This window comes from Hydractinia symbiolongicarpus, chromosome 7 (assembly GCF_029227915.1).
Source record: "Hydractinia symbiolongicarpus strain clone_291-10 chromosome 7, HSymV2.1, whole genome shotgun sequence".
NCBI classification, from domain to species: Eukaryota; Metazoa; Cnidaria; class Hydrozoa; order Anthoathecata; family Hydractiniidae; genus Hydractinia; species Hydractinia symbiolongicarpus.
In genome coordinates, this window is record NC_079881.1 from 32,710,511 (window position 1) to 32,738,227 (window position 27,717).

At 35.4% G+C, this 27,717-nt stretch overlaps 2 protein-coding genes across 2 annotated transcripts in view; one reads left to right on the forward strand and one right to left on the reverse strand.

Moving 5' to 3' along the window:
• The window catches only part of LOC130649205 (uncharacterized), a 91,594-nt gene that overhangs the window by 24,971 nt on the left and 38,906 nt on the right, over positions 1-27,717 (reverse strand). The gene's annotated exons all lie outside the window — the stretch shown is intronic.
• LOC130648669 (uncharacterized) lies at positions 2,178-3,293 on the forward strand. Its single transcript, XM_057454724.1, has 3 exons — positions 2,178-2,379; positions 2,424-2,513; positions 2,614-3,293. The coding sequence occupies exons 1-3, from the start codon at positions 2,178-2,180 to the stop codon at positions 3,291-3,293; spliced, it is 972 nt and encodes a 323-aa protein (XP_057310707.1).

Here is a 27,717-nt window from a genome sequence, read left to right on the forward strand (position 1 = left end):
TTATAAGAGATGGGGCTTCTTTATTAGCAAAAACACAGTCTATTCTGGACACAATATTCTATATGGGTCAGTGACACATTTTATTTAGAACAAAACAAATCAGAAGATGCTACAAAACGTTACGAAGGATTTTTCTAATGCGAATTGGAAGGCAAATTTGCAGGCGAAATGTATCTGAGCATGCACATTTTTATTTGTGTTATTTTGCTTCGAAAAGTTTGCTCAACTGAAAAGTAGAAACAAGGTTCTTTTTTCATGTAAATATACATCCTAACAAAGTTTTATCCTAACATAGGAAAAATAACAAAAGAAGTCTTAATTCAAAAAAAAAAAGATGTATATATACACTCAATAAAATGCATAACTATAAATTCAAATAAAAGCTCAATGTTGTTCAATGTTTATATATATTTGAAGATTTTCTATGTTTCTATGTTATTTTTTCTGTTATTATATAGATGTTTGAAGATTTTCAGGACATGTTAATGATTGCACAAGAACGACTCCTTAGAAATTAAAAAAAAATTTTACTAGAAAATATGGATGTTGGTGTTAATCCTGATATATATATATATATATATATATATATATATATATATATATATATATATATATATATATATATATATATATATATATATATATATATATATATATATATATATATATATATATATATATATATATATATATATTATATATATATATATATATATATATATATATATATTATATATATATATATATAGAAATAATTACAGTTTCTATAACATGACTTGCACTAGTGTATAAAATTAATTTGAAGACACATGATCCTGTTGCTGTATTGGCGAAAGAGTAGTCTGTTTGGAACGCCAAATAGTCTATGGGTCTACATTTTGTTTAGCATCCGACGACTACAAATTTACATGTTAAACAAAAATTGCATCCAGCACCGTGATTCCCCAGTGGTAGCTAAATATTTACTCCTCTGGGTGTTTGGTGATGCCTCTTAATTTCTAGCTAGCTCCACAATCATATGACTCTCCTCCCCCTGCCCTCTCCCCAACGCTTCTCTGTCATCCAATCTTGAAAAAAATTACCTTTGGTGTCGGTAACATGTGACCATGTCAATGTCTATATAAACATTGACAGGAAGTATTATATGTGGAAAAATTAGCGATGTTCTTTTGTTGATTTTGCTAAGTTTTTTTAGTCATTCTTTATATACATTTAAAAAATTTGTCAAGAGCCAACACATTTTGTGGAGCTGGATAAAACTACAAAGTAGTTATGTGATGGACATCACTCACTGTGTGCAGTAGCAGCTAGCTAGCTCAAAAATCTGTCCTAAAGTCTTAGGACGGATTTTTGAGAATTCTCTTATGATGCTATCTTTTAATCATCTAGCATAAGAGAAAACTTAATAGGCATTTTTATGCTAGTTAAATTGGTAGTTTTATGCTAGCTTAGCTGCTACTGTTGTGCTAGATAGCTTTATGTGTATGTAAGGGGTTTTCACAACCTTTAAAAAACAGTGATCATAACCACTTCTTTCTTGAAAAATATCATCATTTCGCTTCTAGCTGGCTGACTACGTTTAGCACCATCTTTAAAACACAACAAAAACTCCATCGCCGTGCTAAAACACGTTGTCTCGCTCAATCAGATATTTACGAAAATTTACCAACAAATGACCAGATAAAATTACTGGGCAACACTGATAAAATGGCAGAATTTTTTATAAATTTGATGTATACGGACGAAATCGTATAGAAATCCTATATACTCTCCACCGTGCTTACTTTTCACTTATATTTGGCTTATTTAATGAGGAAATGGGCTTCGCTACGCTCCGTGCGCTAGCGCGCACTCCGCTACTCTCCGCAAAAAGCTTGCGAGCTTTTTTCTCTCCGGTTTGACGTGGATGGAAATTAACTTCCCGCTCAAGAGAAAACGTGCTCATTCAGATTAAAATGGCTACCGTAAACAGAAGATATGTGTTATTACAAAATTTAAAATTAATTACAACTTTATTGATGTGGCACCGTGTAAAAAGAAGCAGAACTCGAAAACATAAACAGAAAAGAATGTGGATAAGGAGACTTTTCCAGGAAAGAAGGACCAAAGGGTTGTACAATGTTTAAGTTAAAGATTTATTTTTATTTGATAGTTAATATTTCTTTAAATCGTTTCGAATGACACCAGCAAGGTTTGAACAGCTACTCTCTTGGATAGCCCCTGTCATCGTCAAGTCGTCTAAAATCAGGAATGTTACAAGTCCTAGCGAGCGTTTATGCATTACATTGCGGTATTTAACTACAGGAGATGCTCAGATTACAATTGGAAGTAGCTATAGAGTCAGCCCTCCAACTGTCAGTCGCATTATACGCGAAAAATGTGCGGAGCAATATGGAATCAATTGCAGAGCCATGGATTTTTAGATGTTCCTGACACAGAAAGCAAGTGGAAAGAGATAGCGAACGAGTTCAAAGACCGATGGAACTTTCCACATTGTTTAGGGGCAATAGATGGCAAGCATGTAGTAATGCAAGCACCAGCCTGAAGTGGTTCAGACTACTTTAATTACAAAAAAACACATATGCAACGCATGTTACAAATTTACGTTCATAGACATTGGTGATGCTGGACGTCAAAGCGATGGAGGAGTGTATAAAAACAGCAAACTTGCCCAGGCTCTAGAAACAAACTCAATTAATAGTGATCTATTAATTGAGTTTGTTTCTAGAGCCCCAGCTAAAATAAAAGATGCAGGAAATAAGCTATATCCATATGTTTTTGTGACTGATTATGCCTTTCAATTAAAACCACATATGCTAAAACCATTCGCTCGTCTGGCCTCTTGCATTAAAAAGAAAATATTTAACTACCGTTTATTAAGGGCCAGAAGAATAATTGAACATTGTTTTGGCATATCAGAAGCAAGGTTTCGCATTTTTAGACGTCCCATTATTGTACAGGTTGAAACTGTGAATTTAATAACAAAAGCAGTAGTTGCTCTACACAACTTTTTAATGAAAAGCCAAGAAAACCATGGTGAGTACAGGTACTGTCCACCAGGATTTGTGGATACTGAAAATGGCGCGGACTCACAGCTTGAAGACTGGAGGAATGAAACCAATGGATATACTGGCTTTTTACACATTGGTACTACGCGATCAAACAGCTATACGAAAAGTGCAAAGGATGTGCGCAAAGAATATAAAGATTATTTTAACACACAAGAAGGAGCTGTAAGTTGGCAGTGGGACTATGTATCCAGAACGATAGACCCGTTTGACTTGGAAGTATGACTGCAAAAAAAAAAACAAGTAAAGTACAAACCAGCAAAAATATTTGCAACTATATATAACTACATACAAGAAAAAAAATATAAAATATGGAAATATATAACTATATATATAAGTGAATTTTTTTTTTTGAAATATGATACACACTTTTAATAACGATTATGCTTTTTGGTTTAGTGATTCCTATAAAATCGACATATTCGCTCTTAAATTATTTTTAAAGTGATTTTTAGACATGTCTGAAGTAAGGAGAGAAAAGCCAATTAAAGAACCAACATATAACACAAGAAGGTAACCTCTCTTTTATAAAAATATTTCCCATAATGTAACTTCTACCATCTAAAAAGTGTGTAATATATATACAAGTAAAAACGTTGAAAATATAGAATATATGTTAAAAAAAGATATTCTTAAAATCATGCAGTTTCATCAAACTCCAGCTCAAACAACAATGTTTGAATTTTAAGCTTAGCAATTTTATTCTTTCGAGCTGCTAACTTTCTTAACGTTGGCGTTGGCATACTTTTGGCAAAAATCATATCTTTGTCGTCTTCTGCATCATTTAGAAGTAGGGCAGCCCTAGTCGTTGAATTTATGTCCTCCAATGTTTTTAAAAATTGAACGTCTATTTCAGTTGCAGCTTGTACGCGGGGTCTTTTATTTCTCTGACTTTGTCGTGGCTTCTTTGGAATAGGTTCAACAGAGTTACTAGTACTATCCAAGTTTTCTTCTTCATGATTTTTCGAAAGGCTTGAACTAGGGCTCATCATGCCATCACTTGTGATTGGTGAAGGTGGGGGCATAGAAACATTACTGGAAGTCTCTTTATTCATGTCTTCGTCTTGTACGAACTGCAACTGTGAGAAATATTTACATTTCGGCAATGTATGTGCTGCTGCACCAGATTGTGTCAATTCTGCACGCCTTACCAAGCATCGTTTTAGGTTATTATACAGGTTTTTCCACTGCGCTTTCAGGAATTCAACTAAAATAAATAAATCTTTAAGTTTAGCTATATAGTTTGATTGGAAAACAGCATTTAAAAATATAGGTAGCTAACCTAATGCAATAATTGTTGATAATTTTTTCTGTGTCTGCTTAGGGTTTTTATCGAGTGTTCAATGTACGAAAATACTCTAACCTCGTTTTTCAAACTTTGTTGCCAGTTGTTGCCATGCTGTCTTTCTCATGTTTTGGTCATGGTGTGACCTGGTTGAAGTATTCCATAAGCATGGGAAACCTTCCATCTCGTTTATGAAGATTTCAACGTCATAATTGGCCAAAGTGTTTTCTCCTGATGCTTGTGAAAAGTCAGTTATAATATCATCCTCATCTTGTCGTGATGACTGTTGATTCTGTTGTTGTAGAAGTAATTATAACCTCTGGTTACAAAGTCTTTGCTTCGTCTCTGTACATCCTCGTTCAATATTTCTCCTTCTGGTATACTGGCTTCGTTAGTTTGTGGGCAATTATAAAATTTAGCCAATCGGGCAAGATTGTTAAGTTTTTCTTGTGAGCTTTCAAAAGTACATCTCTCTGCCATCTTGATATTTCCTTAAACTTGTTATGAAAAGGAATTGCGCCAAATTTTATGTCACTGAAAGGATTACGCAATGTTTACATTTTTCTTGAATTTCATTGGCCGAAAAGCTTGAGAGAAGAAATACGCGTTGAAAAAGTTGAATGAGTTCCACTTTTTGAGAGAAGCTCGGGAGCATCTTTTTACGTAATCCATAGAGGCCTTATTGGTTTCCATGATTGGAGACGCATAAAACGTGTGCAAAAACATTTAATAAATGATTGGTCACGAAACCTATCTGCCCTTGGTTAAAGTTCTGTGCATCTTTTCAAATGTGTTGTGTCCTTTTTATTTTTTTTATATATATTTTTTAATTAATTCCTTGTAAAAAGGGAGAATTGTGCTTTTAGAGTCATTGTCTCCAGAGGAGTACAACCTCTAGCTTATTTCCAAAGACCTAACAGGTTGAGTTCATCATTGCGGTGGCTTGCCACCTCTTTGTAAATTATTTTCTTATTCTATATGTTAAAAATTTTCAATTAAGGGTTATTATCAACCATTGGGATACGGTATCTTATAAGTACAAATACTCCGTCGTCTGCAACCGATGCTACCACTGAGCAGAATTTTTATTGCGGCAATGGCCAAAACAACAAACAAATGTCTGTCAAGTACCAATGCCTCCGACACCTTTCTCGCAATCACAACTAAAAGATTTAAGTTCGGCGGAGATTGACTCTCTTGAAACTGTTGAAAATAAAGGATTGGTAGTCACTGATCAAGAATGTACTGACTCTGCCGATTCTGTTTATGATGGTATAGCTAGCTAATATATTTTAGAATTTTATTTTTTTCTATTTTTAATTTTATTTAGGCTATAGATTTTAGACTAAAGAAAACAACTGTTACTTTTTATAACACATAGGGAATTATTCTCACTATGTGTATTATGGAAGGCTCTTTTTCTTTGTGTTTATTTTTTTGTAAAAAAGTGCTTACATTTTAAGTTTCTTTTACAAATTCAAGATAGAACTCTATACATGTTTGCTTTGCTTTATTTTTCACTACCTTTTTGAAATACTCTAAATATAACGTGCATTCGTTGAGATTCATTTTTTCAAATAACTTGTATATTTTAACCTGAATTTGTTTTTTCGACATTGCTCTAATTACTTTATCAGGTTGTTTATTATTTTTTGTTACATACAGCATGTTATGTTTATTATTTTGTCCTTCTGTTGACAGATAATTTGTGTAATTGTCATGTGCATTAGTTGTGAAATGAACTAAGTCATTGGCTAATTCTAAATCATCTAAACTAACATGACGTTTTGTTTTGAATGGGCTTATTAGGTATTGGTTTTGTCGTAGCAAAACTCTTATTTGCATGTATTCATTACCAAGCTCCACTCTGCCGCTCTTAACACTAATAGTACTCTCTCAATTCATGCCAGCATCTTTCAAAGTTGCTTTCCGGATCTAGAAGGAAATGTTGTAGTATTTAAGAATTTTGAATGCACAAAATTTATGCAGAAAATAATTGCCTTGAAAGAAAATTTGATCAGCCCAAGAAACAAATTTTAGTATATCACAACGTTTATGTTACATTTAGAAAGTTTATTACAGCCTAATTCCCTTTTATAATGTTTTGTTTTTAACTGTACATAGAGATATTTACATTTCATTGCATTTGTAATTTGTTCCATATATTTTATATTTGTTATACATTTGTATATTTTATTTATGTTTCACGTTAAAGTATTCAAAGATATATGATAACTAACGGAAGATAACTTGTCCAAGTTTCTGAAACTTCTTTGCCACTAAAGATGTGTTGGAACACCAATCACCCATTGTTTGGCTGCTTTATTAATCTCCTTCAGCAATGCATCCCCCCTGGTAATGACCTTTATTTCCAATTCTACTGGTAGTCAAGGATTCATCCAGTAATTTTTTAACCGCATTGGGAAGTCTGATGTTCCGTGTTTCTTCATAATACACGATTTCCCTGTACGTAGGATGATTTTGTCCGAAGAATAAAAGCTTGAGTCGGTTTTTGGCTTTTGATATTGCTGTTGAGGAACCACTACGACTACCTTTGCAGAAGCATCAAGGCGTGCAAAAATGTAAAAATCATTTGTTGCATATATATGTAATTTGGGTCTTTTACATCTGCAACGTATAACCAATAAGCTTGAGACGTCATTGGCAAAGTGTTTGTTAAACAGTATCGTACATATGCTAAGTACGTAACTTCTAATATTTACCAAAGTTTGTGATGATGGCTACCTTTGCGTATATATTTTAACGCATTGTCACTTGTGAATCCGAGCTCTGTTGCAATATTTTCCATAAAGATTGACCAATTTAATTGCATAAATGATCGTGCGCTATTCATTTCGTAATGGAGTACACCGGTAATCAAAACGATCCAATCAAATTCGTGTTCTGGTTCAATATTTAATAAAACATAACAAGCATGATCCTCAAAATTTTCCTCCTTATAAATGGAAACTTTACACTTCGGACATTGTAAGACGTTCTTTATTAGTTTGATTATGATACGATATATTGCACCATCGTTTTCAACGTACAGCCACTGTCGTTTCCCATCCACAACTTACTTATGTATTCCAGCACGCATACCAATATTTCTGAGGATAATAGCAATATTTTCGAAGCCATTAGGATTTAACATATCAGGTTCTCCAACAATCGTTTTTACATTATTGGACTCGTTAGGGAATAAAAAATGTTTGTATGGATAAATATGAGTTGATATTAATTCAACCTCGCGTATGGAGAACTTTTCCTTTCGCAGCTATCCGGAACAATTTGTGCAGAGTCTATGCATTGCAATCGATGCATTTCTTTTCAGAATTAACTTCGTTCTTTGTTTTTACTAGAGTATCGATATTGTCCGTATATGCTCTTTTTTCTTCAATGGCATTCATTATTTGTTTGTCGAATACTGTTTGCAACCGATCTTCGATCAATTGGTTCCGGGTTTTTTGATAACAACCGCTGCACTTCTCATTTGGCGAAGATAGGAGATTCTTCTCTTTCTCAGACAATTCATCAAATAACCAATGAGTTGGTTTTAGTTTTTCTTGTTCTTGTAAATCGGATGGGTTTATGCATAGGTAAGCTTTACTTGCACTAACACTAACAGAAACGGACCCGCGGTCTGCCCTTACTCCGTAATTTTTTTCCGGCGAACTGTTCGTTATCAAATACAACCCCAAACAACTCCTTCAGGAAATTTGACTGGATACCTTCCATGATCATTAAACCACTTCGAAATATGCCAATAGGAACCTGCTGGCATGAAATCGCTGTTCAAGTTTACTAACAATTTACTGTTGGATAGACTGTATGTCAGCAAGTTTTTACGAAGTGAGATTGGTAAAACTAAACGTTTTTTATGAAAACCGTAAATCATTTCAATGCATTCTGCAATTTTTGAAGTTGACGAGTTGGAAACAAGGCTTAAGTTTAGTAATTTGGAAAGAACAGTTACTAACTTCAGTGATCGATTTAAGAGCCATTTTTTCGCGTCATATTCAGTCAGTTCGTCTATTGATTTACACGATTCTCGTAACGAAATATCCTTAACGTCATCTTAAATTGAAGTAATAACTTCTTCTATTAGCTTTTCTGTCGCTCTATCATGGCTTTCAGAGTTATTCACATTTTTGATCTCAGCATCGTCCATATTTTCACTGCTTTCCACTTCTTCGTCACATTCAGTGGCATTTCGCTTTAAACAGTCTTCACAAATGTGTCGTCCTTTATTCGGCGGAAGCACATCAGGCCTCAATAAGTCTTCAACAATGACTTTTTTAACTCTCTTTCCCGACTTATAGTCAATTAAATTGCTGTAATTTTCTATGTGATTCGCCCAGTTACATTTTCTTTTAAGGGATACTTCTATAATTTACTTTTTTCTATTAAAATAAAAAAATAATGTTAAGAACTACCGGTTGGCTATCCTGAAGGAGAACGATGAGTTTCATAAGTGAAGAGATGGTCTCTTAATGGGACACTTAATACACGAAACACACAGTAAATAAACAACGAAACGACAATGTATTTTTTAAATAGACAAACATAAATTACGATTTTGAGTAAACTACAATTTCTGCGAATTCCGTGCAATCTTCAGTCTCGCTAAAAGAATAAAGATTTTTTTATTTCACTATACAACTACACCGTCTTGGTAACTGACAAAATACACCAGGAACGAGGTTAAAAAGTAAAATAAAAACTCACCAAACTATTTTTAAAGACACTCTCTCCAGATCACAAAAACGTTTCCCAAGGTTTGCAGGAATTCTCCCAACCACTTATTTCGCATTACTTATTCTGGCCGTGTCCTGTCTTTTCAGATCGTGTGACTTCTCGATGAAGCTCTGGAATGATGTTTTCTAAATTCGGCATTTTCACTATCACAGCAAAAGGCTCAAATTCATTATCTGCTTCTTTTTCCACTTCCATTTTAACATCATTATGTGGAGTGATTTTGAAAATATGATAACCCTTAATAAAAGAATCTTTTATTATTATCTTAGTTGATTTTTTGAAAACGCATTTTAAAATTAACATTTTTTGAAACGGGAAACCAATACTGAAATAGGAAACGGTTTCTCAAAACTAGGTTTAGGAAATGGTTTCCCATACGGGAAACCTGACTACTGTGTTATGGGAAACTGTTTCCCAGATGGGTAGTGGTTTCCCTTTTCGTGTCAACTCCCGAACTGTTAGTTCTTTTAGCAATTGTATAGCACATAGCTTTTTAATGAGTTCATTGTTACTTCATTTTAAAACATTTTAACAGATTTTTACAAATCTTGTATGTATATTATTTTCTGATAAAGTCCGTTGTGTCCTTTTTATTTTTTTTTATATTTTTTTTTAATTAAGTCCTTGTAAAAAGGGAGACTTGTGCTTTTTGAGGCATGTTCTCTAGAGGAGTACAACCTCTAGCTTATTTCCAAAGACCTAACAGGTTGAGTTCATCATTGCGGTGGCTTGCCACCTCGTTGTAAATTATTTTCTTATTGCTACTGTCCGAAAGGATAATAACGAATGACAATCTGGAAAGACAGATTGACACTGGGAAAGACTAGACCCTTACTTTATATTCTTTTGCTTATTTTGTTTTGTGTGTGTATGTATGTGTGTTATTTTTCTGTTATTTTTCTGTTGCATATAACATCACACTCCCTATTGTCAGTCACCAGTTATAAGTGAAGTATTCAGCAATAGACAGATAGTACTGACACGCAAGGGGTCAATAGGTAGAGTCGTGGGATGGCATGAAAAACATGCCTGCTGAGCCCAACCTAATTGTTTTCTGTCGCTCCCACCAAGCTTAGGCTGGCTCGTGGAATTTTTATGGTCTACAACAAAGTTAAATTTTTCAAACAATGATACCCCCAACGATGTAGACCCTGACCGTATTAGGACTACCCCTCTGGATATCGATTTCGTTATTACTAACTCCTCTGTCCTTCCTGCTACCTGTGATTCTTCGTTACTTCCTTCCACTAAGCATTGGACATTAAAACCGTGTAAAGTTGTTATGCAAGATGTGCTAGCTGTTGATTCCACTGAAAAGTCTCGGCTGCTGAAAGCTAACCCGGATAACTCCCACAGTGTTCTTTCTCAGCAATCAACAGAACCTGACCATCTTAGCACTATGAAATGGAAACAACCTATTGCTTGACCGAAGTCAATTGATACAAAATTGTGGAATTCCCTTGATGATTCAGTCAGTTCGTCTATTGATTTACACGATTCTCGTAACGAAATATCCTTAACGTCATTCTAAATTAAAGTAATAACTTCTTCTATTAGCTTTTCTGTCGCTCTATCATGGCTTTCAGAGTTATTCACATTTTTTATCTCAGCATCGTCCATATTTTCACTGCTTTCCACTTCTTCGTCACATTCAGTGGCATTTCGCTTTAAACAGTCTTCACAAATGTGTCGTCCTTTATTCGGCGGAAGCACATCAGGCCTCAATAAGTCTTCAACAATGACTTTTTTAACTCTCTTTCCCGACTTATAGTCAATTAAATTGCTGTAATTTTCTATGTGATTCGCCCAGTTACATTTTCTTTTAAGGGATACTTCTATAATTTACTTTTTTCTATTAAAATAAAAAAATAATGTTAAGAACTACCGGTTGGCTATCCTGAAGGAGAACGATGAGTTTCATAAGTGAAGAGATGGTCTCTTAATGGGACACTTAATACACGAAACACACAGTAAATAAACAACGAAACGACAATGTATTTTTTAAATAGACAAACATAAATTACGATTTTGAGTAAACTACAATTTCTGCGAATTCCGTGCAATCTTCAGTCTCGCTAAAAGAATAAAGATTTTTTTATTTCACTATACAACTACACAGTCTTGGTAACTGACAAAATACACCAGGAACGAGGTTAAAAAGTAAAATAAAAACTCACCAAACTATTTTTAAAGACACTCTCTCCAGATCACAAAAACGGTTCCCAAGGTTTGCAGGAATTCTCCCAACCACTTTGCCTGCGGTATTTCGCATTACTTATTCTGGCCGTGTCCTGTCTTTTCACATCGTGTGACTTCTCGATGAAGCTCTGGAATGATGTTTTCTAAATTCGGCATTTTCACTATCACAGCAAAAGGCTCAAATTCATTATCTGCTTCTTTTTCCACTTCCATTTTAACATCATTATGTGGAGTGATTTTGAAAATATGATAACCCTTAATAAAAGAATCTTTTATTATTATCTTAGTTGATTTTTTGAAAACGCATTTTAAAATTAACATTTTTTGAAACGGGAAACCAATACCGAAATAGGAAACGGTTTCTCAAAACTAGGTTTAGGAAATGGTTTCCCATACGGGAAACCTGACTACTGTGTTATGGGAAACTGTTTCCCAGATGGGTAGTGGTTTCCCTTTTCGTGTCAACTCCCGAACTGTTAGTTCTTTTAGCAATTGTATAGCACATAGCTTTTTAATGAGTTCATTGTTACTTCATTTTAAAACATTTTAACAGATTTTTACAAATCTTGTATGTATATTATTTTCTGATAAAGTCCGTTGTGTCCTTTTTATTTTTTTTATATTTTTTTTAATTAATTCCTTGTGAAAAGGGAGACTTGTGCTTTTTGAGGCATGTTCTCTAGAGGAGTACAACCTCTAGCTTAATTCCAAAGACCTAACAGGTTGAGTTCATCATTGCGGTGGCTTGCCACCTCGTTGTAAATTATTTTCTTATTGCTACTGTCCGAAAGGATAATAACGAATGACAATCTGGAAAGACAGATTGACACTGGGAAAGACTAGACCCTTACTTTTTATGCTTTTGCTTATTTTGTTTTGTGTGTGTATGTATGTGTGTTATTTTTCTGTTATTTTTCTGTTGCATATAACATCACACTTCTTATTGTCAGTCAGTTATAAGTTAAGTATTCAGCAATAGACAGATAGTACTGACACGCAAGGGGTCAATAGGTAGAGTCTTGGGATGGCATGAAAAACATGCTGAGCCCGCGTAAAATTTGGCAGCCCCAACCCAATTGTTATCTGTCGCTCGCACCAAGCTTAGGCTGGCCCGTGGGATTTTTATGGTCTACAACAAAGTTAAATTTTTCAAACAATGACACCCCCAACGATGTAGACCCTGACCGTATTAGGACTACCCCTCCGGATATCGATGTCGTTATTACTAACTCCTCTGTCCTTCCTGCTACCTGTGATTCTTCGTTACTTCCTTCCACTAAGCATTGGACATTAAAACCGTGTAAAGTTGTTTTGCAAGATGTGCTAGCTGTTGATTCGACTGAAAAGTCTCGGCTGCTGAAAGCTAACCCGGATAACTCCCACAGTGTTCTTTCTCAGCAATCAACGGAACCTGACCATCTTAGCACTATGAAATGGAAACAACCTATTGCTTGACCGAAGTCAATTGACACAAAATTGTGGAATTCCCTTGATGATGCAGTTTTCCACAATCTTCTAGGCTCTTACCCACCTGTTACTCACCTGTTTTGTGTAAGGTCACTTCCCCAGCACAACCCATCAGGTTTGAACAGGAGAGCTTTACGCAGCATCAGTTTGGTGAACGAGAAGAACAATCTACTCCGAACTCTTAAGAACACATCTGACCCAGTTGAGAAAAGCAACATGCAAAACCTTTTAGATGATATAATGGCTAAGTTAAGGTTACTTCGGAGAGGTGAGTGGAATAGGAAAAGACGATGGAAAATCTCGAATGCATGCCGGGCTTTCTCTAAGAATCCTTATCAGGCTGGAAAAAATATTTTAGATCCTAAATGTTCAATAAAACTTGAAGTTGCCCAGTACGAAATGGATTCCCACAAACATTCAACCTTGAACGATCCTTCACGCCATATAACTCTTTCAGATCTCCCTGGATTGCCTTCACCACCAAATCTAGTCTCAGCTTTCGATTCTTCCAAGCTAAAGTTCAAGGATTTCCAAGCTGTCCTACATTCTCGTAGAAATGCTTCTTCTCCTGGGCTGAACCAATTTCCTGACAAAGTATATAAGAATTGTCCTCATATTGCATCGTTTCTGTTTAACTTTTTTCAAGCTTGTCTAAAGAACTCTTTTATTCCTGTGCAATGGAGAATTGCATCAGAAGTTTATATACCTAAAAACAACACACCTTGTCCATCCAACATAAAGGATTTTCGCCCCATAGTTCTTCTGAATGTTGAAGAAAAGCTCTTTTTTAGTTTGATTTCCAAGCGGTTAGAATCGCATATTATAAAGAAAAACAACTTCATTAATACTTCCATTCAAAAAGGTTGTATGGAAAAAGTTCCGGGTTGCTGGGGACACATGTCTCTTGTTTGGTCCACACTTAAGAATGCGAAGGCACAACATTCTTCACTTTCAGCCATATGGCTTGATATTGCTAATGCGTACCCTTCAGTTCCACACAAGCTGATTTTTATGGCTCTCAGACGCTATGGTGTACCAGAATCCTAGATAGGGCTCATACAGCTATACTACGACAGCCTGTGGAGTAAGTCTTTTTTGGCTTCTGTTCCTTCCAGTTGGCATCAACACTGTAGGGGAATTTTTATTGGCTGTACACTTTCCATTATATTATTTCTTCCAGCTATAAACGTTATTATTGAATATGTGTGTGTTACCCCCAGCCTTATTGATACTGAAGGTAATAAAAACAAAATCCCAGACCAACCCCCAATAAAAGCTTTTATGGATGATATGTTCTTAATGTCCACGTCAATTCCAAGTACTCAAAATTTATTAAACAGGTGTACAACAGCTCTTGATTGGGTAGGCATGTCGTTTAGACCTTCTAAATCACGCAGCATTGTTATTGATAAGGGAAAAGTCGTCCAAAGTTCACCGTTTACAGTTGGCAGCGAAAAAATTCCATCAATTCATTCTAATCCAATTAGGTTTTTAGCAGAACAATAAACTCATCCTTCTCTGATTCTGCTCTAATACAAGAATTTCTAAATGATGCCGAAAACAAACTTTCACTGCCACAATGTCTAACTTCCTTTTGTATAGGAGCAACCTACGACACCCTTCCCTCTCCAGTTGCACTCTGTGCAAGAAACCATCCTCAAATGTCTCTCACATATTGGGTGCCTGTAGGACCTCCCTTACGCAGGGTAGATACACATACCGTTATGACTCGGTTTTAATAATTTTGGTTAAGGCATTAAAAGAGTTTTTGGTATCATATGAACCTCTTAAGGTTTCTAAATGCAACAAAATTAATTTCATTCCGGCCGGTCAATCACCATCTAAGAAGAGACATACAAAGTGTCCAGGCCTTCTTCACCTTGCTTCCGATTGGAAAATACTGTCAGATTTAGATTTCGTTTTAGTTGTTCCACCATACATTGCAATAACACAACTACGCCCCGACGTGTTATTAATATCCAGTTCTTCCAAAACTGTAATTATGGTAGAACTGACTTGTCCATGTGAAGAGAACACGGAATATTGGCACAAACGAAAGCTTAACAAATATTCTTCACTTTGTTATGCTATGAAAAACAATGGATGGATCGTGCATTTCTTTGCCATTGAGTTGGGTGAAAGGGGTTTCTGTTCAGAATCAGTAAGGACCTGTTTTCGTCGCCTTGGTTTCCGTAACAAGCCTTTACGTTCCCTATTAAAATCCCTAACTTTTACCTCCATGAGTGCTTCTTTTTACATCTGGATGTCTCGAAATTCTACCACTTGGGTTGAGCCTGAAAAGGCCCCAATCATTCCTGAAGTTTCTTCTGTTACAGATATGGAATGTAAGAAATCAAAAACCCCTGAGAAATCTTCCGCAAGTCACACAAAATCTTTTACAATCAAGAAACCCGAAAACTTGCTACAAGGTCTTCCAACATAACAGTCGCATTGCCATCTAACCCTGATTTTAGGAATAGCGGTCTAAAAAGCTTGGGAAACACATTTTATGCAAACTCCATTTTGCAATGTTTTTATAACCTTCCAAAAGTTAAAGAAGCCATTTCTGTCAGCAAAACAACCTCAAAGTTAGGCGAAGCATTTGTAGGTGTTCTTCAAAGCTTGGCTGTTTCTAGAAGTCCAGTTGATCCCTCCCATTTTTTGCGTGCTATGAAACATCATATCTCAGCTGCAAAGGGAAGTGCATTTAATATCTTTGCTCAGCACGACGTCCCCGTTCGGTTCTTGAATATCTCCTACCTGGTCTGTCATTAGACTTTCCATTTCTTGGAAGTCTTTTTAGTATTGGCATCAAGACATCAACCACTTGCAATTCATGTCATATTACCAGCTCCTCAGAAGTTATAGCACCATGCATCCAACTTTCTCTGCACCCTACGTTACAATCTTCCTTAGATAATTTCTTCGAAAGCGAGGAGTTGTCAGATACCAATGCCTACTTCTGCCATGTTTGCAACGCTCATCAAACTGCTCTATTAATATTTATTTTTTAGTGTTGTGTTCTGTCGCTGTTGTATTTTTCTGCCTTTTACGGTCAATGTTTTTAGGAAATCCTTGCAAAAAGGGGGATTTTGCTTTTTTGAAAAATCTCTAGAGGGTTGCAACCTCTAACTATAGTAGAACCAGCTGTCATTAGACAAGAAATATCATTACAGCTAGCTGTTTTGTCACCTCATCATCAATGAAAAAGAGGTAGTGTCGTGCGGTTCCCATCTCATTTTACAGCTAAAACGTTGCCAGTGTCAACGACCTTGTGTCAAAAATTGCCTCTCGTATTACTGCTTACCCTGGTACCCTTCCATACCTTTTACCGTAGATGGAGAAGTGAAATTTCGTAAAAATTTTCAATTAAGGGCTATTATCAACCATTGCGGAAACTTAAATAATGGTCACTACACAACCATAGCCTTCGACCAAATGGTTCACAGGTGGATACATTGCAACGATAGAGCAGTAATTTTCTGTGATGACCGCCTTATTAACAGTCACGAGTCATATGTTTTCTTTTTAGAAGAGCTGAGGTAAGAATATTTTAACCAGAATGAGTCAGTAAGGGGGCTTGACTACACTCAGTCTTGTCTTTGGAGAGTGACGACTCCACTTATTACCAAAGTCAAAAATAAAAAAAAACAAAATCAAATAAAAATTAAGTTAGCAAGGGGGTTTGATCATACTAGGTCTTGTCTTTGGAGAGTGACGACCCCATTTATTACCCCAGTTAAAACAAATAGCAGGGGGAGTTTATCACACATGATCTTGTCTTTGGAGAGTAACGACTCCACTTATTACCTGAGTTAAAAACAAAGAATAGCAACGTTAAACAGAAAGTGATCAAAGTTTATTTTAGGAAGATAGGAATGTCTAGTTTCTGCTGATGACCGCCGCGGACCTCTTCGAGGTGACCCAGCTAGACATCCAGGGTACTTAGGTTCAGAAATATGGGTCGAAACCTACCTGCCCTTAGTTAAAGTTCTGTTCATCTTTTCAAATGTGTTGTGTCCTCTTTATTTTTTTTTATATTTTTTTTTTAATTAATTCCTTGTAAAAAGGGAGAATTGTGCTTTTTGAGGCATGTTCTCTAGAGGAGTACAACCTCTAGCTTATTTCCAAAGACCTAACAGGTTAAGTTCATCATTGCGGTGGCTTGCCACCGCTGTGTAAATTATTTTCGTAACAGGAGTAGCTTCGTCCGTAGTAGTTGTTGTTTTCCTACGAAAAGTATTCAGTAATTCAGGAGTTTGCTCACTCCCCACTCTCTTACAGAGTAATTAAAAAAAGCTAAGCAAAGGGGTTTGACAAACTGTTTTGTCTTTGGGTGTGACGGCCCCACTTTTAACCCCAGTCCATTAGGGAGACCAAGTTTGTTCACTTTGTCTACAGGGTTAACGATCCTGATGTACCCACAGTTATTGTTATAAGAAGCTTTGCAAGGGGGTTTGAAATTTCTTTTTCGGGTCTTCGTGGATTTACGCCCACGCAATTTACCCCAGTAACTTCAGGCTGGTCCTTACATAGACCTGGTCCGAAGCGTCAATCACCTGTGTAAGGCTGAGTGTTGGGATCCCGTAACACATGTGGAAAACTACGGCCAGGTTCACAAGTCCTGGGGCATGGGTGGCTGTCTGCTCTTTTTTATAGTTTTGTATTTATAGTTTTATATTTATTTGTTTCTTTCTATGTCGTATAGTAATTTGTAACTGTCAGTAGGTGTTTGTGATGTAATGTTTATAGAGGGTCTTTAGTTCAATTACCTTGATTCTGCAGACTATCCTTGTAAAAAGGGAGATCTTGCACTGAATGTAGATCTCTAGAGGGTGTAACCTCTACAATTCAAAAACAAAAGAGTCAGTAGACTAGTTCCATCATTACAGCTTGCTGTTTTGTTATCTCACAATCAATCAATTAATTGTTTTTTGCAGCCCGAAAATTTGTCTGGAAATGACAGGTGGCTTTGCCCGCAGTGCTCTTCTTATCAAGACAGTACAAGCGAAACGGTTTTCACCCAGTGTGGAGACATTCTAATTATCCAACTGAAGAGATTTACGTTTCTTGATGGAAGAACCCTAAAAAATAACAAATTTGTTACCTGCCTTGCTTCAAATGACGACATTTTTAGAGTTCGCTCTCAGCCAACGGATGACATATCATTTAACAACAAATATTCGTTAGCTGCCACTATTAAATATTCGGGTACCCTAGGAGCAGGTCACTATTGGGCATTCATTAAAGATCGCAGCTGTGGCTCATGGTTAATACGTGACGATAAAGCAGTTGTTAGAGTTGCACCATCCGATTTAAATAAATCTTCTGTGTATGTGTTGTTTTATGTGAAAATGTAAAAATTGTCTGATTAACATTCTTTTTAGAGGGTTTAACCTCTACCACTTAAAATAAAAATCATTAGACTAGTCGAATCACTACAGCTTCCTGTTTTGTTATCTCATAATCAACCTAAACAGAACTGCATATCTTCCCAAGGAAGCTGTTTTGACATTCTAAAAATTGGGTAGAAGAGATTGATGTGAATTTTAACGACGCAAAACTTGGTTTTAGTCAGCCAATTTGCATGCATTTGGTGCGCCTTGTTTGCGATATCTAAAGATGGCACTGGATACCATGTGGAGGTAATTTTTTTATATTATTGCAAGGAAAGATGTGTATCTTAGTGTAGCTGTTATTTTACTTAAATCTTTGTTCTTCACAGTGTTTTTAAGTGTCCCTTATACACTTTCTCACTAATTATCATGGTGGAACAGATAGATTACCACATCTTCTGCAAGAAAAAGCCCCCGCTCTTTTTAGCCCCTCTCCCAACACGTTGTCTCCCTTGGAATCTCCGGTATGGATCCCTTTCATTGGCACATACATCTTTCTTACCAATCGATTTAAAAAAATGTGATGCAAAACATCTTTTATCGTGTTGGTAAAAATGGACAATGACGTAACAATAATGGCGGAATATTGCAAAGTCTAAACATCTACTGTTTAAAAATAACGTTTGTTTTGCTGGACAAATATCAGCGAGGTAGACAATAATACGAAAAAACCGTTATGAAACTTCTTGGAAACAACGATATTGCGGTTTTATATGTTAACGTAAAAGAGCTATTATTGTGCTTTCCAACGAGGGGTCACTCACCCTTCTAACATTTTTCGTTCCAAAGTTATGAAGATTTGAAGATACCTAATTGGAGTAAAAAATTAGACAAATTCCTGCGCATTCCTCCATATAAACACTGGCAATATTTTCGGCCCCAATAGGCGTTTTTTGGTGCTCTGAAAAAGGTCAAAATGATGGTATGATGCAGATCAGCATAGTTCGCTAAAAAATTATCGAGTTAAGCTAAAATTTGTTATAAATACAGAGAAAGATAAGTACTATATGATTAGGTCGTATATTTTACTAAATGCTATTGCGCATGCGCAAAATTACATTACCAAATATGGTCATAAATTTTAGGAATATAACAGGAAATCGTCAATAAAACACACGCAAATTCATAACTAGGCTACTTAAAATACCACTTAGTTTAAAAATAAATTATGAGGTATCACGTGATCCTTCAAGAAGTACATTTTACGGACCAGATTCTTTGTAATTTCCAGACCAGGCGCAAAATATGTCCAAAATAGCAAAAACGATCATATAAAAATTGCGAATATTATTAAAGAGACATAATAGTATGATCACTACTTATCAAAATAAATTATATATATAAAGTACCATGTTAAAACTCGAAATGTATATTTTACAGACCAGATTTAGTGTAATTTACAGACTTGACAAAAAAAGACCAAAATCGTGAAAAATCATTGACTACATGTGCAAATATAAATAATTTAGTTAATAAATAATATTACTGCAACTTGGAAAAAAATTATTGTGTGCTCAGTTATCAGAATCACATTTTACAGACTAGATTTATTATGATTCACAGAAGTAAGAAGTGAAGACCAAAATGGTGAAAACTCATCAAATACATATGAATAATTGGATAAAATAAAATATATAATTGCTAGCAAAATATATTGTGCTGTTTCGTTATATCTCCAATTTGCAGACCAGACCCCAACATAAGTGAAAAAGCAACCACAACCTATGAAAATTAAAACAAAAATGTTTATTACTGCATAATCAAAGAAAATGTTTTTCCTACCACTAAAAAACAAAAACATTGAAAGAACTCTTAACATGCAGGGCTCATAACAATCACCACTACTAAATGACTTGAAAATACTGGAAATAATCTATCACTAAATAAATCGTAACTAAATAACAAAAAGATCTCCTTTTTCCAAATCTATAAGCAAGGGGAAAGACCAAATATTATCAGGCTCGTTATCATAACGAATTTCATATTCAGTTTTCTTTAAAACACTGGTAAGTTTACTAATTTTAACAACATCTCCTTTACACCAAAAAACTTCCTCGCTGTCCTCTTCAGAAACACGGTGCTGAATTGTTCTACCCACTAATAGCTCTGGATTTTCAATAAAATTATAACTTACTTGATCATCTAACACTAATAATTACACTGAAATAAAATAAAAGCACTTTGCATAACAGAGTAAGGAAAAACTTTAATATGAATTGTTACTGTATAAATAAACGATACCTGCATATCGTAACCATATATTTAGGCCATGGTGGCCATACACAAGTCTGTATCATACTGAACTTTGCTAGTGTTAGCTAGCTAGCATTAAATGTGCGTGCTTTTCTGGCTAGGATTTTTCTTCCTTCAAAACACAATGTAAGAAAGGATAAAAAGTTGTATTAGAGCAAGTCATAACAACCTAGCTAGCTAGCTAGACTGTATTTAACATAATTTTACAATGCTTAATTTTGAGTGTAAAATTATATCTGAGCAGTAACTTCTTAACTGTTGGCTAAAATCAACAAAATAAACACCTGTACTTGGCACATGGTTTAGCTTTTATTAACTAACTAACTAACTAACTAACTAACCAACTAAATAACTATAACTAACTAGCTTTCAAACTTTATTTAGTATATTCTAGAAATGGAGACAAAAAGGGGCGCCCACAAAAAAAAAAAGGATAAAGAAAAAAAACTTTGTTTTCTTTGCTAAAACATTGCGTTGTTGTAAAAACTCTTATACAAGCTTACAAAAGTGTCATTGAAGAGTGTTTCCCTGAGTGAAAATCAAAAAATAGTTAAAATCTAGTACTTTTTCTCAAAATATGAAGTTTTTATTTACCTGATTTTTTTACTTCCTCAAACAGAAACCGGGATTTTCATCTTTGTTTACCTCAGAAAATCATCTACCTTTGCATAGGTACCCAACATAAACCGGCCTAAATTGGTTTAGTGCAAGAAAAGTACCCAAATGCTAAGGTGCCCATACGCTCACCTTTAAAAATTTTGAAGTTCTCAATTTCCGCCGCGCCGAGATTTTTTTGACGGCAAGAATTGTCACGTGACTGAACAGCCTATCAATACAAAATTTGTTATTTCATCAATTTTTGTTATCCACTTCTTATGTTTTTGCTCGTTTTTTCGAGTTTCAGAATTGCTCCGATATTTTTTGACACATAATCTTTGGGTGTTTTACTTTCAGTTTGCCCGCTTTTCCTTGCACATTTTGCCCTGCACGAACTCTACTGGCTGCGTAGTCTGCGTACCATGTTCGTTTGCCAAATTTGTTACTCCAGCAAATACAGCCAGCTTTGGCCCCAGACACTGTTTTAGTATATCATTTACTACCGCACGGCTAAACTTCGGTGGACCCGCGTTTTGAGAGTCCGTATACACGAAAAGAAAGGGTGTTAGAGTACCTTTACCTTATCCTTTTCCCATTCTATAATGAAGCTTTGTGCACTTTTTAATGACTGTTTGCGCTGTCTATACACGCTAGCGCGGTCGTCAGCCTACATTTCTATTCCTCCAGGTTAACCTTGGAAGCGCGTGATGCACGTCTCCAGCACCTGAACTATCAATTATTATTACCCATACAATCACGTCTTCTGTAGCTTAAAGAAAACACATTTCTTGTCGCTTCCCTTATTAACATCACTAATCACCGCACGAAGTTTATTATCATACGCTTGTCACATTCCTTAAGGCTGCTTTCCACTTAGTTGGATCGGACCGGATAGAGGCGAACTTGATTGCGGTCGTTTTCGTTTCTAAATTCCTACTCATGAAACAGAATCTTGGCGTACATACGTTTTTTCGCGCACACTTTTTCTGACGTATACAATATTGCTGCTCAGAATATTCGTGCATAGTTTAGTTTCATAGTTCACTTCACTGGTTAGAAAATATATACAGAGAAGACGAAGAAAACTACAATATAAAAAGATTTTTTGGGTACGTCAACTTTTGAAAAAGCGTAAACAAAAAGGAGAATACAATTTACTTGTTCAAGACATGAGATTTTTTGTGATCACGAGTACTTTTTTCAACAATTTTGAATGTTGCCACAAAAGTGCGAGAAACTTTTATCATACGTTGCTCCACTCATAACAGAATCATCATTACGAGGAGAGAATATATCAGCAGATGAACGCTTATGTATTACACTAAGTATCTATGGACTGGTGATGCTAAAACTAACATCGCCAATAGTGATCGTGTTGGCCTTCCTACAGTTGATAGAATAGTCAGCGAGACATGTGGACCAATTTGGAAAAAACTTTTGAAAGCAGGCTATTTAAAATATACAGCAACACAGAAACAGTGGACAGAAATTGTTCGTAGGTTTGAAAAATTGTGACAATTTCCCAGCTGGGTGGGTGCTATTGATGGCAAGCATGTTGTCATGCAAGCCCCTGTCCGAGCTGCTTCTTCTTTTTTCAACTACAAGAAAACTCACAGCATTGTTTTAATGGCAATTTGTGATACTGATTACAAATTTTGCTTGCTGATATTGGTGACAGTGAGCGTCAAAAGGACGGCGGAGTTTTCTTGAATGAAAATATAGGACATGCAATCAACACATCTACCTGGTGATACTACAACACGATATCCCTTTATATTTCTAGAAAACTAAAGCCATTTACACGTAACGTTTTGACAGATCAAAAACGTATTTTCAATTATTGTTTATCACGAGCTCGAAGAGTCATTGAAAATACATTTTGAAATTGTGCTTCTAGGTTTCGCATACTTCGTAGATCAACAGTTGGGAAAGTAGAAAGTATCACTGAAGTAATCAAGGCAGCGGTAGTTCTGCACAGCTCTATAACACTTAAACGCACACTTTCTTTTGTTGTTTTTTTCAAAAATTCACACTACCCTAAAGCCAGTGCCATTAGAGCCAAAATTAACTGTTTTAAAACTATACATTTTCTGAATGCCAATAAATTTTTGTATGTAATTCCGCTATTAGTTGTTAGAAAAATTAATTTTGGCTCCATTGACCCGTGTGCCAAAAATTCAAAATGGCGGATATTTTTAAAGCAACAAGTTAAAAAAATGAGCTTTTGAAGGCTATATCAGCAATATAACTCGTTAACATGCCTGAAAACTTCATACATACATTACAAAGTATATAACTATGCGAAAAAACTAAAAATCCTCATACCATTTTCAACAAATCCTTCAGAGAAGCCATTTTTATTTTGCGGTCATTTTTACCAAAATATTGAAAAAGATCAGAAGACGTTAATGCAGTCGTAATAAACACTAAAAATCTCATAACAAACCCACAAAAGCATACATTTTCTGTATATACTAACTAATTATAACTGCAGCTCAGTTATACTGAGATACGGTTGAGGAATAACCAAACATAATGTTTGCACTGGTATATGTATATCAACATTGGTCCAGATACGTCTATAAGTTCAATGTAAAAGAATGTATGTACATCAATCATATCAAATCCACTTCTTGTATGGAATTTTTCCATAGTTATATGTCAGAACAAAAGGTTGTGCAGTCTTTCTAGATACTTTCACGGCCGGAATGAATATTGTCGATGTCTGTGGTACGGTTGTAGCAGTTGTCGTTGTTCGTCGTGAAGATCGTGCGGTTATTCGACGGTTATTATAGATACAGCTTGGGTTTCCACAGTTGGGGTAGTTCTGATGGTTTTGCTACTTTCTGCTTGAATAGTTGGAATATCAGTGTCAAACAAAAGGTGATAGTTACTGCTTCTTGTGCTGGTGTAGTTCCACTTTCACTTTCACTTCCAGATGGTGATGTTGGCTGCTGCGGACGACAAATTCTACAAAAAATTTAATGCCCATTAAATTTTATGAAATGACATATGGAGTGGGGAGCAGAAAGCCATGTAATATACTCAAGATTACACTTTCAAAACTTACACACATAGATTGTAACTGTCACCACCTATGTCAATCACCCTGGGCAGCCTCATGGGGTGTGTATTGTGCCTTACCTGATCAAATTCTTGGTCTTCTGCATTTCTGTCACAAGGATCTACAGTTAAATAATCAATGAACCAGTCCTCGGAGCTCTCTTCAGCAATAGAAGAGGTGTCTGAATCGTCATCAGAATATCCAAAAGAAATTCTAACTTTTTTCAGTCGCCATACTTTATTTTTAACAAATCTCAAAAAAATTTAAAATTTATTTTGGTCTAAACCAATCCATTTTGCAGAGACGGTTATTATGATACTTCAAGACTATCTGTGGGCAAAATCGGCTAAATCAGGTGTTAAATACGCCCTACAGGGCGTTTTTTCTATAGGGGGTCCTTAAGGACCCCTGGTGCGTTTAAATGTTAATAGACGATAGAAATTTGCACTCACCACGTGGGTTTACTGATGATACAAGAAATAGCTTTCTTAGGGAAGGTAGCTAGAGGAATAATGTGAGAAGCTCTGAGGGTGGATGACTTGACACTGTTTTATTACGGTTATAAGTATGTATGGTGTATACAATAGTAAAAAACATGTAAAATAAGTAAAAGTCAATCCTGGAATTGAATTTCAAATATTTTAGCCAAACGTCAAGTCCTTTTAATGTCTTGACTAAACTAAAATAACCTGTCATCATCCACTTCGGCATTTGATAGCGGATTTGGTGGAACACTTGATAAATGTTTATCTATAGTCTGAATTAAAATCATATTTGTTTCGTCCTTTTTTTATTCTTTTTTTATTCAATGTGTCCACTTCGACTTTTGCTTGCACTACTACTCATATATTTGTATGGTGGTGATGCAAATGAAGAATCGTCTGAAATCTCATCGTCTGCAACCACGGACAGGCTGGGTCTAGGGGAGAGAAGGAGTGATGGAATGTTTGTAGTACATAATCTCCTTCCATGCGCCCTCTTTTTTATTGAGATCTTTAAAAGGCATCAAGCTTCTGTTCCATAAGACTGGATGTGCCTGAATAATGTCAACAAGTTGTTCTCTAACTTTTGCATCATTTAAAGCGGCATCCTCTTGTTGCTTCTCTTAAATAGCAGTTTGTACAGGCTGTTCAGATTGAGAAGCTGAATATTCGATGAGACTGTTGTCATGTCCATTTAAAATTCTGTTCGAGATTTTTTCATGGTTTTTCATTACTTAACAATTAAACTTCCTTCTCTCAATATAGACGTTTTTTCGAATAAGCGCTATAGTGGCAGTCTTTATTAATTCAAAGTCATATGACCAGACAAATACCCATTCTTCATTGGCTTAAACTTCGATCTAGCTGGATCGATCCAGGAAAAGTTCAATGTTTTTCAACATTTTTCAGATCCATTTTGGATCGTTCTGGACCCAAAGCGGTTTAAGAAACAGGGTTTTCTTATACCGCTCTAATTTTTTAGGCCATCCCTTTACTCACACAACAACCTTTCTCTACATACAATACTTCGAATGCTCCAATGGAAAGTAGGGACACCCAAAGAGAAATATATAATTGTAATTTTTGTTTGTTTTTGTGCGTTCTTTCAAAGAAATGCTGTATTAGGTTCTGAAAGCAAATTTAGCCCTTAAGTTTAATATTTAGCTAGTTTTAGTAATTATATATCTTTTATTTTCATTACTATAGTTTTATTGCTTATATGGTGTAAATTTTAGTCTTGCTTTATTTCTCAGAAGAAGTCATTGAGGAGAAAGAAAGTACCAATGAGCTTTTCCAAAACCTCTTTTCTATCAACAAAAATCTGTACAATTTAGTTGTTAACGCTATTTTTAAAAAAATGAAGCGCCTTGAACTAGTATAAAGTTTAAACAGTTACGTGTTAAAACAGTTACGATCATTCAAAAGAAATAATAGTCTGCTTAGTCTAGCACATGAATCGAAATTACTTGGGTTAACAGAACAGAAATCGCTGGGGTTCTATTCTCAGTGTTTGTCAATGTTTCCAAAACTGAACTTTTTCAATATTCTCGAACTCACCGTCATTTTACACGAAAGGCAATTGGATCGTAAATTGACCCACATCGACCATCGAATTTCTACACTAAAAAAATCCAATTTCAAATAACCCAGGTGGATTCACTATAATCAAGCAATGTTTCTTAAAACTACACTTTTCTTATGGTTTTTCACACTTAACTGATGCATAACAGTAAGAAAACTGAAACAGTCAACAATCCAAAAAGATCCATAATGGCGGTCTCACAGTGGCAATTTATGACCGCTCAATAGGCAAAACCGGTCGGGTAATAATTTCAAGACGAAAAGTCAAAATGGTTTAAAAATTAACAAGAACTTTAAATATATCCTGATCTATGACCTAACATTATTTGTATTGCCTCTATGTTACAGCATGTGATATTTCTTATTGTTACCGTCTGGATTTTTCAAGCGGGCAATACGGGTTTTTAGGCATTCTGATTGGCTTAGTGCTTTTGACGACGGGCGCATATTTTGCGGTATTGCCCGTCGTCAAGAAAAATGGTAGCTTATAATGTGAACAAGCACGAATAACAAGTTTTAAGAAGCATTGGAAATGATTATTACAATACATTTATCGATAAAAACATTTTCATGGGATAGAAACAACAATAATGTCAAGTTTAACAGTTAAAATAACCAGATTCAACAACATTCTGTCTGGATGCTTCTTCAACATGGCTAGTTAACTAGCTACATTGTCCATAAAAAACGAAGCTGATAGCCAGTTTTATTAAAAATACTAAATACAGGGCGACGAAATCATAACAAATACGTCTCCTCTCATTTTCAGATTCGTTCCTTTAGCTCTGTGGTTACCGAGTCAATATGAAGCTCGTTGAAGGCCATGTTTTTCTTGGCTACCTAGCTCGTTAAAAAAATCTCTGCATTCAACTTTACACATTTTTCTGTACGTGTCGAACATGGTAATGTTTTGTTTACAAAGTTTTATTCTTTATGGACTTTCGAATTCTAAATAGAATTTTTGTTTTTAGGCAGGACGAATTTTGACCTCGAGTGTTGACAAAAGTAGTGCTGGTGAATTATATTATAAGAACACTAAACTAAAATTCCTGACGGTTAACAAATACCCCGTGCTGTACCGAAAATATCGCCCTCAGTCATTGCACCGACCTCTCAAGCTCGGTCGGCACTTAGACCTTGGGCGATATTTTGTGGTACAGACCGGGGTAATCAGTTATTATTGTATTAAAGTCCGTTCGTGGTACAAATATTTTTCAAAAAATCTGCAGTGAATTCTCTCCAAAAAGTTATGTCTGTAGCTAAAATGCCTTAAAATACAGTTTCGGTCATAGAGTAAACATTCAAGAACAAACTGTGAAAATTTGAAGACAAACGGATTAGCAAGTCTGAAATAACAGCCCGACCGATCAGGTGAACAAGCGAAAATTGGCTAAAATTGTTAAAAAAATAGAACAGTAAAAAATTAAGCTAATATCGTAATACTGAATTAAAATAAAACTTTACGGTCCTAAAAATCATTTAAAAACCTCCAGCTATTCCTTCTTTTTCGACAACTTTCTTGTTTTCCGTCTTTTTGGAATGCCGGGGGATCTTTCTACGCTTCTCT